This window comes from Merops nubicus, unplaced genomic scaffold, assembly GCF_000691845.1.
Source record: "Merops nubicus isolate BGI_N331 unplaced genomic scaffold, ASM69184v1 scaffold5724, whole genome shotgun sequence".
Taxonomy (NCBI): Eukaryota; Metazoa; Chordata; class Aves; order Coraciiformes; family Meropidae; genus Merops; species Merops nubicus.
The window spans coordinates 13,725-27,610 of record NW_008606490.1 but is presented as its reverse complement, the minus strand read 5'-3'; the positions used below and the strand labels follow the sequence as shown (position 1 = coordinate 27,610).

The window sequence follows — 13,886 nt, the reverse complement described above, 5'->3', positions numbered from 1 at the left end:
TGTTGAAATGTGTTTAATTTTGAAGAGCCACATAAGTTACAATAAACATTGAAAATTACAAATATTAAACCTAAATATTTTTAAATGATTGGCATACAATTGTTTCTTTACCTGATTTTTAAAATTTCTTTTTGTCTCTGTTGTAGCTGAACCAGGACAATGAACCACTGAGTTTTTTTTTTACTTTTTGTCCCAATTTGGGGTAGGAGCATTCTTGGCAATCAGTTCCACACTGAAAAATTATTGCTGAAGTTTTCCTAATGTTACCTGTATCTAACATTCTTCTGTCCGTCCTATGTACTCCTCTGACTGTTTTTTTTATCATGTCCTTTAGAGACTATCCCCTCGCTCTGTACCATGGGGATGCTGCAGAATTCTGTACATCATCTCTAACTCTGGGCAGTGCTTGCACACTCATTAAAGTCTTTAAATTCTCTTTTATCTGTTTTTATTGTCGAGTGAACAACCATTGCTGGCTGCATTTAGCTTTATCTACTTTAAATCTGTAACTATGGCTTTCCTCAAATACTGTATGATGCAAGTAGTGGAGCAGTACATGCCACCTGCTAGCACACAGGAGCATTCTGCATTACATGGGATGCATTGTTTAGAGCTAGATGTTGAGACATCTGGAGGGAAGCATCTGTGAGAGGCTCAGCTCTTTTGCAGTTGGAATTCAGAGGGAGCTTGCAGAGAAGTGAGGTGCTTGGTGGGGCATACCTTGGTGGGTGCTTGGTGGGGCAACTGAGCTGATCTAACAGTTTGTTGTCTTCTGCTGTCGTGGCCTTGGGTGCCTGGTCCAGCCTCCTTCCTGGCAGCGCATCTGCTGCTGGTCTGAACCCTTGCTGAGCTGACCTAGCTCTCCAAGCTAGGAGAAAAGCAACCCAGCTAAGGGGAAGAGAAAGGGTGGCGGGAGTGTTAGTTTGCCTCAGCCAGATCATGGAGCGTTAACCTCAGAAACAGAGTGGGAATCAGGGGTGAACTGCCTATAGCTGCTTTAAGATGAATCACTTTATGACTCCTGCTGAGTTCTTTGAATACTCTTAACTTTAGCAGAGAATGATGTTTAGCACATCATCTTTAAAAGCCTGCTGAAAACTCACCTGTCATAGCAGTCAAGCTACTTTTCTTAGCTTTTCATGCCTTTCACAGCCCATCCTTATCATACATAGCCTGCCTTAATGCTGCCAGAATGTCAAGATTGTTTCTGATTAGCCTGTGATACGGGCTAAAACTCTCCTTAAATTCTTAGTTGACCACAGTTGTGTTCCATTTATCCTGCTGTTTCTCCTTAGAACTGTTTCTGGGGATACTTGTATGGTTGACACAATGCTGTGCTGGGTTCATCTCAAGAGCTTATATAGGAATATACACAGCATGGGAAATAAGTAGGAGGAATTAGACAGTGTGTGGTTGCCCAAAGAGGTATGCTGAAATCTCCATCCTGAACTCAAAAGGGAGTGGATAAGGCCCTAAGCCATCTAACCTAACTGTAGATTTGACCTGACTTTAAAAGGGAGACAAGCTTTGAAGTCTTTGAAACTGTCGCCCTGTTACTTTCATATAGTACTTTAATGTATTTTATATGAAAATAAATTTTGAATATAACTGTAAATATATATAAATAAATGTTGTTTTGTCCAGCATATTGGATCAGGCTGCCCAGGGAAGTGGTGGATTAACCATCTCTGAAGGTATTTAAAAGACACCTAGATATGGTGCTTAAGGACGTGGTTTAGTGGTGGACTTGGTGGTGTTAGGACTTGATGACCTTAAACGTCCTTTCAACCTAAATGATGCTATGATTCATATAATCTACTTTCCCCCCCCCCCCCCCCCACACACGCGGGGATATTTCCCCCATTCTGCTGAGGAGCTGGGTGATAGAGTGGCTTTGGTAGGCACCTGGCATCCAGCCAGGATCAACCCACCACAACGTGATGCAACATGGTTCCCATCAGCAGCTTCATCTGTTTCAGGCAAGCTAGTCATGTCAGTAACACAAAGATGTGTGATAATGCTGCATTCTGGCTCCACTGCAGCTTCTGTGTTCCTCAGAAAATCTACAACTTGATCATCCTCTCACAGACACTAGAATTAAGCACCTAATAATAATTGTCTTTCTTTTTACTTCCTGCTGTCTCATGTTGTTGTTCTTAAAAAATGTGGCAATATTCTTTTAAGTGAGTTCTCTGAAGTCTTAGTACCCTGGTAGTGAAAACGTGGAGTAACATCAACCCTTAAGGTGGAATAAATGCTTAAAACTGCTTGATGTCTGTTAGAGTGAACTGATTATCTTACATCTGGTCAGGTAAACATATTGTAATAAATGGCAAAAATGCAGTAGTTAGTGGAGATTTTTTTAATTATTTTTTTTTACCGTGGGTTATCAAGATTCTGATGAACAAAAGAATCAAAAAGAGTTAAAATATGGGTTTGATAAAATATTATATCTTGGAACTTGCCTTTTAAATTATTTTTCTTTTTAGCATAAACTTTTTTCCCCTCCTTGTAGTTACACAATGCTTTCTTAATTATTCCGTTCCTATTTCCACAGACTGATCTTTTTCTTCTAGTCCTTCTCAAGGCATGTCCTGCTTGGTACACACTCTGCAGACCTCATTGTCTGCTAAAGCAAGTTGATACTATCATTCTTTCAGCTGCTTTTTCTTGGAGGCTTCCTCTCTGCCTTTTATTCACTTTTTATTTTATTTTTTTCATTTTTCTTTTCTCTGGGGAAGCCTATGGAAGGTATTGTAAGGGAAACATGATAAATTCCTTCAAGTAGATCATTTAACTGAGTATCTGGCTTGCTTGGTAAGTAGAACAAGAAAAAAAGTTTTGATACAGCAGAATGCATCTGAGAATGCAACAAGAGATGACTTCCACCTGAACTTCTGGGAGCAATGGTCAGCCTTCAGCTCCCTCACCAATAAATCTGGCTTCAGCTAAATGGATTTCATGTTCCACTGCAGTTTTAATGTTCCCTTAGGTTATCTAAAACCATTGCTTTTGCTGCTGCTGCAGTCAGTGGTGTTACAGAACTTAATCCTTTGCTCTGAGCCAAAAGATTGCAGTTAACTATGGGTGATGATGATAAGGAAAAGTAAAACTTCTTTTCTCTGCATCATTTATTCTTACCTTCATTTATCCATATGCCACCAGAAACACAGCTCAGGTCTGTTGTCATTTCACTAATATACTTACTTGTGTGATTTCCAAATTATCTTCCAAACAGACATACCTCTGGAGAGTTCTTAAGTATATTTTGTAAAAAAAAATATTTAAAACTATTGATCATTTCTTGCAGTGCTGCTACTAAAAGAACAGTATTCTTTTAATGGAAAAAGAAAAGGATAGGATTAGTCAATCAAGTGTCTTCAACATGGACTTTTGCTGCTCATATATATGACACCTAAATAAAGGACTTGAAGATAATTAGTAAAGCTAATCCTTAAAATTTGTTCTTTTTGTTTGTATAGAATCTTTTTCTAATACTTCAGCTTCTAATGCTTCCCAAAATTTCTCCTGCCTTGGAAGAAATGCTTTATTTCCCTGGGCATATGGTTTCCATTGCTGCAGGTAAATTGGCAAACAGGTTCACTGAGACAGTTTGACAGAATTCTCTCAGCTTGCAAGAAGCAGAATGTGAAGGAAGAAAGCACGCCTCAGACCTGCTGCTGACAGTCGTCATGGAAATGGGAGGCATGGGTTATCCTCCCCAAAAGAAGCCTGTGTTTTGGAGGCTGTAATGAAGGTGACCATCAGTAGGCTTGCTGCCTTACGCTGTCAGGGGATGATTGGTAGGAATTGAGAAAGATCTGTTTTGGGGAGAAGGAATCAAGAGTAAAAAGTTTCTACCAGTGTCTTCACTTCTTTTAGGAAGAAGAAAAGGACTCTCAGGGCATCTGCCCCTGCTGTGGACCAATGAAAAGCTACCAGCCCTTTGCCCCGGTAGAGCAGGCAGGGTGCTGACTGAACAGTGGCCGCTGTTGGCTTGAGATACTGCTTCCTGTTAAGTTAAAAACTACAAGCTGTGTGTCAGTTTTCAACCAGCACGATCAATTTACTGCTGGTATGAGGAGGTGGGACTCCCTTTGCCTTTTTGGACTGACCTGTGTTTATGCTGGTGGTGAATTAGGTGAAGTGTATTCATTCTGGATTGATTGTAGAACCTTTGATTAAATTATGTTTTTCTCTATTTTCTCATGAAGGGCTACATCTGGTCATGTAGGAATAGCTTGTAACAACACTGAAACATAAATTATTTGATGAACTACTTAAGACTATTCACTTAATGCATGATAATCCTGTGAACATGTTAACGAGCAGCAATTCTCTGATGATTAAACTGCTTTAAAGTGTCTTTGTACTCATATGTCATTAGAATGAACTTGGCACTTCTAAAACATCCATTATTCATCATGTTCCAGTGTTGCATCTGACTGTGTATCACTTTAATTTCTCTCACGTAACAAAGCAATCTATTCATTACAATAGTTTGAACTGTTTTCTAAATCAGAAAACGCCTAGTTAAATATACAGCATTACTTATCTTTACAAGTATAGTAAAGCAAAAAATAACATCCTGAATTGTAATTACATACTTAGTGTATTTAAGTATGCTAATTAAAACTAAATGGATTTTTAGAAAAAAACTTTGTTGACATCAATGGTATTGTTATTCGGGGAAGCAGAATGGGTAAAATACCTTGCTGAAAGCACAAGGTTGATCTTTCTTTCTGAAAGAATTCAGCGAATATTTTCTCAGTAATCCTTTTTTTTCACATGCATTTATTGTCTTTGTGAGAAACAGAGGAGGACTGGAAACATGAATACTACTTAGAAATATATATATATATATTTTAAATTATTGCTTCTGGCTTCTCTGTCTTTTAATTTTACAAGTCCTGGGTCCTTCCGTATGTTGTGAATCCTATGAAATCCTATGCTAGCTTTGGTCCTTTTTGAATTCATGTGTGATGACTGTTCCAGAAGTGGTTCTTCACTTCCTAGCAAGCCCATGAGATGTATCTCAGGTAGTGTCAGACTGATGATTGACTACATGTTTGAAGATTTTCTTCCCTCCTGGGCTTCAGAGGCTCTGACTTCTGCAAGCAAAAGACAGATTTGTCAGAGGAGTTATACAGAATACCAGCTAAAAGGACCACTCAAAGAAGTATCAACAGAAATATATTTTCTGTTCAGTGTAGCTAAATGAATTTCCAGTTGAACTAGTAAAATTCTGGTAAATAATAGTGGGATATGGTCTAATAACCTCCATAAGAGCCAGAAATATTTATTCTCAGAGTGCATGAGGGTCTTGCAAAACTTACACAGGTATTCAGTGGCTAAACTTTAAATTGTTAGATTTTGAAAAACACTTCAGTCTTAATTTTGCTTTAAAATTATTCTTGGGTGTGCTGGGAAAATAGTGGATAGTCACTTATGCTGTGCTTATTTTTCACAGATTTTTTGATCAAATGTTTTTAGCATGTTCTGATTCAGTCTGTTGCTGAAGTAGGTTCTTTTGAACAGCTATGGAAGGTTTACAAATGCTTTTCTAGTAAGCAGTAGAGGTAGGAAGTCCTTGATTGTATTAACTCTTTCAACAGCTCTTGATACAATAAAAGTCAGCATATTAACGGTTAGCCTTTGGAATTGTTCAAATAATGTGAATAACATATGTGTGAAATATATGGAACAGTTGTGTGGTAAGAGGAAGATACTGAAAGAGGTGGACTTGGAAAGATTGCAGTAAACTTGATCTCTCTGTGTTTGGCTAACAATATTATTTAAATCAGAATAAAGAAAGAAACCGATCTCACTTTTTGGGCTCACTTTTTACATTCCTATATACAAAAGTGGGCTCACTTTTTACATTTCTGTCTCTTCATGTGAGTCACAGTCCTCCTTTGTTCATAGCGCAATAAATATGACTTAGTTTGCAATGAGTTAGAAATTAATTGCGGAGAATTTCTACTGAAACATTTCAAAACTACACTAGTATATAGCCTTTTTCATCAATCTTTCTTTATAAAAAGGCAGTTTATGGAACATGATATTCAGTGCATTACCTATGACAGTATCAAAACTGAGTTAGTTTCTCAAGCTTTTGTATGGCATTTTATGGTCAGACTACTATGTTAAGCTTTTCCTTCCAACTAATCTTAATAGTCTTTCTGGGAATATAACTATAGCTTTGGCTACATTAATGTGTCATTCAATCTACAGAAAGCCTTAACTTGTATATGGAAGTCATTCTGAAGTGTTTCTTAATGAGGAATCACAGAATCACAGAATGTTAGGGGTTGGAAGGGACCTCCAGAGATCCTCGAGTCCAACCCCCCTGCCAGAGCAGGACCATCTACTCTAGGGCAGGTCACACAGGAACGCATCCAGACGGGTCTTAAAAGTCTCCAAGGCAGGAGACTCCACAACCTCCCTGGGGAGCCTGTTCCAGTGCTCTGGGACCCTGACAGTAAAGAAGTTCTTCCTCATGTTGAGTTGGAACTTCCTGTGCTCCAGCTTGTATCCATTGCCCCTCGTTCTATCACAGGGTACAAGTGAAAACAGGTTACCCCTTTCTTCTGAACATCTAGCACTCATGTATTTATACACATCAATTAGATCCCCCCTAAGTCTTCTCCAGACTGAAAAGCCCCAGGTCTCTCAGCCTCTCCTCCTAAGGCAGGTGCCTCAGTCCCCCAGTCATCCTCGTAGCCCTCTGCTGGACTCTCTCTAGTAGATCTGTCTCTCTTGAAATGGGGGCCCAGAACTGTGAAGAGACAATACAGGTGAGGTCTCACCAGGGCAGAGTAGAGGGGCAGGAGGACCTCCCTTGTTCTACTGGACACACTTTTCTTCATGCACCCCAGGAGACCATTGGCCCTCCTGGCCACATGTGCACACTGCTGTCCCATGGAAAACTTGTCCACCAGGATTCCAAGGTCCCTCTTCACAGAGCTGCTCTCTAGCAGATCTCCTCCTAACTTGTACTGGTGCATTTCATTACTCCTGCCCAGGTGCAGGACTCTGTACTTATCCTTGTTGAACGATCCTCAATAGATTCCTCTTTGCCCTGTTCTCCAGTCTGTCCAAATCTCGCTGAATGGCCGCACAGCCTTCAGGTGTGTCATCCAAACCTTCCAGTTTCGTGTCATCAGCAAACTTGCTGAGAAGACACTTTTATACCATCATCGAAGTCATAAATGAAGATGTTGAACAGGCCTGGACCCAGCACAAATAACAATATGAACTGTTATTTGCAATGCAAATAACCTACAGTTTCTATAAAATTCTAGATAAGGAATTTTTTTTAAAACTTGCATTAATATGTCTCTGTTTCTTTAACACACAGCCCCTGTCCTCCCTGGGGCATATCAGCAAAGCCAGTCCCAAGGATATGGATACATGCACCAGACCAGTATGTCATCCATGAGGTCCATGCATTCACAGCCTCATTCAGCAAGTCTGGTGAGTATTGGATTTAAAGAATGATTTTATTTGGTAAGCAACGTCATCAGCTGTTATGAAACCTCTTAAATATGAGTGTGTTGGTCACCTTGAATTGTATAGTTGGACTATTTGACTGTTTGAGTCCTAAAGGTAAGTAATAGCCCTCATGTATAAAAAAGATGAAGTGACTGAGGACAGGGGCAACAACTGTGTCAGAATGCATTAAGAAAAATCATTTATGATCTCTAGAAGGCAGAGAAATAAATGAGTCTTCTACCTGCTAAAGCAAATAGTAAACACTTGGACAGTATTTCACAGGCTGAGCTTTGATGTTATGCTTTGTGATGAATTCAGGCTCCTAGCACTGGATGAAAACCACTGATCACTTAAGATCACTCTCTTGGTTTAAAGTTCTTTAAGATTTTTTTACTTGCTAATTTTGTGTTAGCAGGCTTCGTGCCTATCGCTATTACTCAGCTCTGCTTATATAAAGCTAGCTCAGATTCCATACTGGTGTGCCCTTTCTAATTCAACAGAACAATAGTGCACCCATTCGTGCCTGATCCAAATTGGGGTATATTGCCGGGTGACTGAGAAGAAGCTTTATCATGAAGCCATGGCCATAATCATGGAGTTCTTAATTGTCATGGGTGGGAATGTAAAGCTGTAATGAATACTTCATTTTGAAAGTAGCAGGTCATGGAAGGAGAACTGAATGGGTATTCATCTGGGTTTTTTTAGGACGTTGAGCTTCTTTTTTTATTTTGAACTCTTTATATATAAAGTTCAGATTTAATGGTTATAATTTTTTTTTTTTAATCATATCACTTGCTGGAGATTTCATAGGTCTGGTCCAGCCACCTTCTACCATAAAAATATTGTCTTGTAATTTTGAATTTTAAACTCTTTTGAATGGATGTATAGTTACTACCTCTGTCACATTTTTTTAGAGATAAAGAAGTATTTAATGCTGAACCAAACTTAGAGCTTGCTGAATATTTGCCAAAACTTCTATTTTTCTTTAAGGCTGAAGCTCCATGGTATGTTATATTGCAAAGATCATGGCATTGTAGGATGTTTGGGTGCTTTCAGCCTTTGCAGTTTCTAAGGTGCTTGGGGGTTGAGGGGTCTAACTTGCTGGGAAGTCTGGGATCCAGATACGTACGTCTTTGAGTGAGCCAATACCCTGGGAAATTCTTTGGACACCTGCATGACAGCTGTGAAGCAGCTGATACTGGAATGAACCAGTAATTTCCAAGGATATCATAAAGCACTTGGGGAGCTGCCTGCTTTCCAAAAGGGCTAGAGTCCAAAAAGTGGGACACCTGGAAGCCTTGGCTTTGCCAGCAGATTTACTAGTCAGTGGTGAGCAAAGCAGCCTTCAAACCCAGCAGATAGAGAACAGAGGTGCCTGCAAATCTTGAAATGCACTTAGCAGCCTTCACAGGTAGATGTCTACTATCTCCCTGATATCTCTGTCTCCCAGTGAGTTACCTGGTGGACTGCTGTTGAAACAATATCATCAGAATCATCATTTGCCTCTCCTTCCAGAACTGGGAATGCAAATGTAATAAGGAAAGGAAGGAAGTGAAGTTAAAGCATTTAAAAAATAAAGGATTGACTTAATGTCTCTTTTCATCAGGATTTTTTATCCATTTTGTGAAAGTTGTCCTTTGACACTCCTTTAAATGATAATAGTTGTTCATCCCATGGGAAAAAATGAAGTGGCAAATGTCATAATTTGAATGGATCTTGTTGCTGCTAAAAACTGAGTGAGTTTCCTTGAAGATGCTAAACCCCAAACAGGACTGATGTCTTGGTGCTGACTACTTACTTGTAGTCTGGTAAGGAAGACAGTGTGATCTTATCACCCCCACAGGATGATGATTCTGCTCCAAAAGAGGCATCTCAGATGCAGCTAGAAACCTGGCATGCTCCTTTGTCTTTCTGCCTTCATGTCAAAAGATTGTATTTTCTTCAGCTTGTGCAGCTTATCCAGGTGTGCTGAGCATGTTACACTCAGCAACTGGAACTGCACAAGGGGTTCCCAGTGTGTGCTGTGGGAAACCTCTGGCTGGTGATGTGTTTGAGTGTAGTGATTTGCACAGACTGAAGATGGAAGGTAGGTTGAGAGTGCTTTTCAAATGCAATGTGGTCATGCAGTAGGAGAACTTGGGTTCATTGTTTTCAGTTGCTTGTTTGGTTCTGGGCTTGGAGCAGCACTGCCAGAGGTGCAGCCTTGTTTGGCTAAGCCAGGCAGAGGGAAGGAAGAACTGAGAGAAGAAAGTAAGAAGGGGGAGAGGCAGGAGGAAAGAGATCCCAGCCCAAATACTGGTCTCACACACAAGCAGTTTTTGAGGCTTAACTAAAAGTGATGAAGGTGAAAAAGTCAACCGTAGATGCCTGAGTTTGGCCAGGACATCTCTAGGGTAGGAATGATTAAGATCCCATGGGTTTTATCAGGGTGGGGGTGACTGGGGAGTTAGCTGCAGTAAAGCCTGCTCCTTTCAGCTGGTTTGTTGCACTGATATTAAATCAAGGTCCCCAAAAGACACAAGTTCATTTCATTACCGTGTCCACCAATTTCCTATACCGAGAAATAGAAGTTTTCTAAATTACCAAATTCTGATTTATTTAATTTTGAACATGATCGTAATAAAAGCTCTGTGTAGATTTTTTTTTCCCTAGATAAATTGTGCTATTTTCTGATTCTTAACTTTTGCTCACTTTCTGTGAGCAGTTTTGCATAATGGGCTGATTTAAATTGTTGCTAAGAGTACAGAAAGTTTTATAACGGATGCCTGAAGGCTGTTTGGCTCTTGGAAAGATAGCAGGATGTTCTCATGTCTTTAGAAGACTAGAAGAGGTAGGAAAACAAAACCTAGGGTGCAAGTTAGCTTTTCTTCATAGCTGTTCTATGTGAAGGACCCTGCAACAGGTACTATTCCTTGCAAGGAGCTATTTATAGAGTAAGTATAAACTGGTGGGTGAAGCGGAAACACACATCTGTTAGCTCACATCTGGCTGGGGAGCTGGGAATATGAGAGCTGGGCTTCAGGACTTCATGTGCACAAGACTTGCTGTTGTCTAAGCAGTAGCTGTGAGTTAGACCTTTGAGAAGGTGGGACATAAGTGTGTATTCGACTGTTTTACAAAACCCCAACATTTTCTTATACCCTCTTATGCTCTCAGTACCTGCTAAACTCATTACTGCCAGGAATAATTCACTAAAAGGCATTTTAAAAATCCCTGCTTTGACTCCTTTAAGCATTGTAATTCTCAATTATATAGCCCAGACTACACTCTGAAGTGATAATTAGGCATTAAATACTAACAGGATTATTATGGAGATTTCTCCTGACAGCCATTTAGCACCTAATTAGGTGTTAAGGCCATAAATTTAGGTTTCTCAGCAGCATTTAGAGCCCTAATAAATTTTTTTAAAGTTTGAAATCACCAGCTTGTCTTCACAACTGTGCCACCAGAGTGATGCAGTCAAACTGCTGTAAAGGAGACAACAGTGGTATATCCTATAACCTGATGTTCTAAGAATGAGTGAGCATCCTTCTGTGTGAACAAAAACTTCTCTGTTTTTCTTCCCATTATATGTGATTTTAATAAAACGTTTACTCTCTTCCCCCAGTCTTTGCCCTTTTAAAGGAGACGTATAAGCATGGCTCAGAGGAAAATCTATTCTCTGCCTTGTGCCACTTATGGACTTACTAATATTTTTCTTAAATGGACATTTTTAAAAAAAAAATGTTTAAAGGATTAACTACTGCTGAGCTTGTTGTAGTAGTGTATTTTTCACTTTTTTTTGTTGTTGTGCAGATTTTTTTTTTTTTTTGAGTTGGGTTCAAGGTTCAGTGGAGACATCAGTTGAAATAGTTTGAAAAATAAGATTATTAAAAGCAGTTACCAGGTTTTTTTCACTGCTAGTTATTTAGTTTGTGAATGTTTAAGGAATCTTTTGTGATGATAGAACCCTCCCAATTAGTTGCTTCAATGTAATGTGTAAACAATGATTTTTTTTCATCACCTTCCATGAACATTTGTAAGATGTTAAGGAACCACTAGGAAACCACATACCTCTGGCTGAATATTGCTCTTGATCACAGCCTGTTGGGCAGCAATATTATGAGGCATGACAGAGAAAATTATACAGAGCAAGACTAAAATACAGTTCAGAGTAGGCTTGTTCAGAAAGGTAGCGGTCTCCAGTGCTTAACCAGGAGTTGATTTCTCTGTAGTGTTTAATCTGCGCTAACAACAGTAAATACAGAATCAAGACAGAAAGTGTGTTTCTAGCATGGGAACAGTAATAATGAGTTGTCCTGTAGTATTCGGATTACATGATGACACCTTTCCAACGTGTGACAAGTGGCCTAATCACTGTATGTGGAGGAATCTCCATCTTTTGTGAAAATAATTTTGTTAAATACCCTCAAAAAAGCATATATGTGATGGACTGAAAATAATCAAGAGTTGTTTTCCTCAGCTGGGAAGAAGACCAAATTTTTGTCTCTTAAAAAGTTCGGACAATAGTACTAGGCATTAACTCACAGTGACTAATTTTGCCTTTTTTTCTCATTAAATCATTGAACCTGAAAAATTAAACTAGATATGGTGACATATCAAAAAACACTGATAGCGAAACTGAATATTATCAGTGATGCTTGAGCTGCTGTTGACTTCTGTTGAGAAGCAGAGTAAGGAAAATAAAGTACTCCTGAGAATTTTAACATGAGCTGGTTTTCTTCTGCTGCTAAGAGGAGACCGTTCCCCTGAGTTTGAAAACCCGCACTGAATTACAGTAAATTATAGCGTTTTGTTGGTTGTGAGTGGAAGAAAATAGTCTATTCAGAAAGATAATGGACATCTTCGCTCACAGTGGACACAGGTGTAGAGAAATGTGGCTTAGCTAATGATAGGACTTAATGATTCTTTTACCTGCATATGCAAAAATGAGTATTCATAAAAATTATTTTAGCAGTCTTTTTGAATATATGCCCCTCCCCCCCTTTTTCTTTTTTTAAATTTGATAATTACATATTCTTAAATTGGGGTGAAATCCTAATGAAATGGAGGATGTTGAGTGAGGTGACAAAGTTAATAACCTGAATGAAGACTATTTCTTTTCTGTAGCAAAGGCACAGCTTTTTGGGAATCATGACTAGCTATGACTGGATGTAATGAGCTGATACTAGTGAATATATGAAACAACTGTTGGAATATTTCAAGAGGCAGTGAATGGCTTGAAAGCTGTTTGTATGAAGACTTTGGACCGTGCAGATTCACAAAAATAATGTATTTTGGTACTCAGAAAAAGGGGCTGTATCCACTGTGTATTTGAGGGGGTGCAGGGTGTACTGTTGCTTTTCAAGAGATAACTTGTGATTTGTCTCTCTGCCTTGCTCCCTCTTTTCTTTTTCCTGCTCTTTTCATTTTCTTTGTGCAAAGAAGAGAAGGAATCTATCTCAGTCTAGGCTTGAGACTACAGCCTTGTTTTCTTTCCTTCAACAGAGAACATACAGAGCTATGTATGACTACAGTGCTCAAGATGAAGATGAAGTTTCCTTCAGGGATGGTGATTATATCATCAATGTACAACCAATTGATGATGGCTGGATGTATGGTACTGTTCAGAGAACTGGGAAAACAGGAATGCTTCCAGCAAATTATATTGAGTTTGTTAACTAATTTTTGTCTCTAGTCCTTGAGCTTTATTATGATTTACTCAAAATCTAACCTCTTAGAAGAAGTCAGAATAATCTTTTAAGAGTACATTTTCATTATTTTATCACTGCTGTTAAGTCTGCATTCTCACTCAGAATCCAATTTAGAGTCCTTTAAAGTAAAGATAAATAATCAAGAAGAATCTCAGAGCCTTGAAAACAGCATTGCTTATAATAGTGCTTCCTCAACATGAAAAACGTACATGGAAGCCTGGTGCTGCCAGTCCTATAAAGATTTCTGTCAATTAGCTGTAAAGGGGAATTACCTTTTCCCTACTTTCTCAAAGATATTGTTTCTTTATAATAACCATAAAATTAACTCAGTTCTTATGGCACTCTGAAGTCACAGGAGATTAACATACAGAGTTTGTACACATCTTCAGATTATTAGGGAGGTGTTTAATATTTGAGCAGTTAGCATCCTAATAAAAAAAAATAAGAGTGGATAATTCAATCATTTGAAATAATGGCAAGTAATATGCTAGTTAAAAAAAAAAAAAAAAACACAACAAAAAACCCCTATTGCCCAGCAGCCTTACAGTAAACAGGTCGATTTTGACATCAGAAATTTCCTGACTCTTGCATACCCACAGTTATTCCTAGATTACCTTTCCCTTATTTCAACAGTGAACTCTTCTATCAGCTTTGCTTGCATCCCAGTCTGTCAGTTAGACCCATGCCTGGATTCATGGT

At 38.9% G+C, this 13,886-nt stretch overlaps 1 protein-coding gene across 1 annotated transcript in view; it reads left to right on the top strand.

Moving 5' to 3' along the window:
* Positions 1-13,560, top strand: part of NEBL (nebulette) — a 95,350-nt gene extending 81,790 nt beyond the window's left edge. The window contains exons 27-28 of the mRNA XM_008939673.1: positions 7,361-7,476; positions 12,982-13,560. Of these exons, the coding sequence (XP_008937921.1) occupies positions 7,361-7,476; positions 12,982-13,158 (293 nt within the window). The 3' untranslated portion in view covers positions 13,159-13,560. The remainder of the gene's footprint in view (positions 1-7,360; positions 7,477-12,981) is intronic.
* The last annotated feature ends 326 nt before the right edge of the window (positions 13,561-13,886 follow it).